At 36.1% G+C, this 3,081-nt stretch overlaps 1 protein-coding gene across 1 annotated transcript in view; it reads right to left on the reverse strand.

Moving 5' to 3' along the window:
• MAP3K20 (mitogen-activated protein kinase kinase kinase 20) overlaps positions 1–3,081 on the reverse strand; it is a 191,356-nt gene that overhangs the window by 6,410 nt on the left and 181,865 nt on the right. Inside the window, exon 19 of the mRNA XM_003791511.3 lies at positions 1,090–1,240. Within this exon, the coding sequence (XP_003791559.1) occupies positions 1,090–1,240 (151 nt within the window). The remainder of the gene's footprint in view (positions 1–1,089; positions 1,241–3,081) is intronic.

The raw sequence follows: 3,081 nt of genomic DNA on the forward strand, positions 1-3,081 counted from the left end.
TTTTTTCTACGGTAAATAAAGTGTGGACATCAGAAAAATCACAATTAAGTGTTGAGACTTTGAAAGCCATTTTACATGTGAAATATAATTTAACAAATTCTTGTGAAAAATTTCATGACCTTTTAAACAACGACAGCAACCTACTAAAAAAAATTCACTCAAATGAGAAATATGCCAAAGAATAAAATACTATACATAATTTTAAAAAATGTATTATATTTGTAAATTATACTTATGTTGAAAATAAAAAATATATATTACAATACTATTTTGGTGTTCTATGAAAATTTTTATTGCTCCATATAGACCAAATTTTAAATTAAGAAACACCTACCCACCCCCACCCCTGGTCAATGGTGTCCCGCTTTACCAATGTTAAATCTGGTCACCTAATGTTAAGAGTTTCTGGGCCTACAGAGCTGAGGGTCAGAACTTCTTCCCTGAATCCACCAAATAATAACCCATTTTATAGCAAGTCATCTGACCTCCTTCCATGGTACTCTAAATTCTTTCTTTATATCATCTGTAGTTACTATCACTATTATCTATCGTATGCATTCCATGTTTTCTCTTTCTCTACCCTCCCTTTTCTCTTCCCTTATCCTTATTTCCTTCTCCCTTCTTTCTTTTCCTCTCCTTCCCATGCTTTGATGTATCAGTGGTGTCAGGATTCAAGAAGTTGTCCCAACAATGGCTTTGTAGACATAGAAATGCCATGTCTGGCATTTGGTAGACATAGAAGATTCATATCTGTATCCACAGGCACACTTTTAGAAACTAAATATATACATATATAAACACACATACATGTATGTATTTGTATTTACCAATGCAACACCATAATTTTCCTCTTTTACTATAGTTTTATCTAAATATTGAAATTTAGTATACTATGTTCATATTTGTAAGTCCATAAATACTATTCTCCATATAATCTGTTTATAAACCAATGCTATAAAAGTATCAGAAGGAAGTATTATATTAGGAATCTACATCTGTCCACGGAAGGGTACTTACCTCTGGTAAGAATTTCATAATTAAGTTTCTGGAATCCAGCACACATCTAATTACTATGGAGCACTAACTTACTTGAGTCAGACCTGCTTCCAGGGTTGCCTTCCGAGTTGGGGAATACTGTCTGAATGGCAAGTTGGACGGCCTTCACCTCATCCTGAGGTTTTGTTCTACTCCACTGAATCGAATGGATGTGTTTAGTGCTTTTTGGAGTTCTAACATCACTCTGGTAAAAAAAAAAAAAAGAAAAGAGAAAGAAATACATAACTAAATAGACATATACGTATAAAATGAGAAGAAAAGACACCCAGTTATTAAATTGCCCCAGCAATTTAACTCCTTACAGCACTATATCATAATACATTAGCTAAAATATTCTGAACAAGTGGGCTAAATATGTTAATTTCACTAAAAGGACAAATTTAACCACTTAACCCTTAACCCTAATGGGTTATAGGATTTCATCCCTTAATGGATTATAGGATATATTCCTTACTAGATTCCAGTAGCTAAAATTATATTTGTTTGCTCCCAGAATCTATTAATATTTGGCAAATCTCAACTTACCGCTTTGTTTAGTAAGAAATAAAAGAGACTGTCTTTTCTACATAGTAGCCAAAAACAGGTATTGTGTTTGTTAAATGAAAATCTGACCACCATGTTGCCAAAGAGTGCCTCTGATCATGAGCGTAACCCACTGGGGTGAATGTGGGCAGCGTGGTGAGACGGATCACCGTGTGGAAAGGAAGAGGTATAGACACAAAAGTGAGATGGAATCAAGAGTTAAGAAATAAGGATTAGGAAGAGGTGAGGACACACCACTTTCTTGTTCAGAAATTATCCTCCTCACCTAGTGTGACAGATCAGTGTTGATTAAAGAGTCTCCAGGGTTCAATATGGTTATGAAAACTGGTTATTTTTTTAAAAACTCTGAAATGAAAAATCCAGACATATGTGGCCTGTCCTCATGGAGTCTAAACAGGAGGAGAAGGAGGGAGAGAAAAGGGAGAGAAAAGAATTGGGTGTGGTGTGTCTGCAGAACTGTTTACAGCAGACAGAGTTGAAAACTGGCCTTTCTGATTATCCAGTTACTAAAAAACAAGACATTTCCTGGGTAGTGAAGATCAATTAACAGGCTTCAAAAGAGTCCAGATTCCAAGTTCCTCAAAACTAACCAAGCTCTTTTTTTTAGATTTTGTGCCCTGCAGTTGACACTTTGGCAAGTAACGTAACTTCTCCAGTGCCTCGTCCCTGACAGCCTGTGTGCCCTGGTGGGTGAGGAAAAATAACAGCTATAATACTTACTGAATCCCAGGGTGGGTAAGTGGACTAGCCAAGATTTGCATTTCTAATACTGGAAAGCCAAACCCTGGCCGCTCAGGAGAGCATCACAACGCTGCCGTTCATGAAGTCCAATTCCTTCATGTTACCGCAGCCACCGAGAAGCTAACGGGGTAGCTGGGAGGAGGGGCAAGTGGCAAGTGTCCACCCATGTCTTCTGACTCCACCAACTCTGTCACTACAGACTCAGAACCCTAGGACTTCCTTTCATCTCTCTGAGCCAGTTTTCCCTGTCTGTGAAGAAGTTAATAATACCTATCTTGTAGAATTTACATGAGGTTAGTGAGATAAAACATGCATAAACACTCCTTATAGTGAGTGCCTGGTTCATAGTATTATAAATCCTTAATGAATATTTCTTGAATGAATGATTGAATGAATGAATGAATGAAATGCATGTCCTGTTGATGGTATTTGCATACTGATATCTGCATGTGTGCCAAGACTGTAATATAACTGTACCCTCTCCTGGCTCCCTGCGTGGCTTCTTGTTGATTTTTAAAAAAATCATTAATACTAAATACATTCATTGAGCACAGATTATTGAAATATATTTTACAGAGAGAGCATTCTCTAATAGTTAATGTGAGTTTTTCCTTAAATTATGGTAAAAATGTATAGTATAAAAATCTAACCTCTTAACAAATTTCAAGTGTATAATTCTGTTAACTATATGCTCCTTACTGTGTACTGCACAGAAGAAAGATCTTGATTTTTTTTTTTTTT

Source organism: Otolemur garnettii, unplaced genomic scaffold (genome assembly GCF_000181295.1).
Source record: "Otolemur garnettii isolate 467f Iridium unplaced genomic scaffold, OtoGar3 scaffold00048, whole genome shotgun sequence".
Lineage (NCBI taxonomy): Eukaryota > Metazoa > Chordata > Mammalia > Primates > Galagidae > Otolemur > Otolemur garnettii.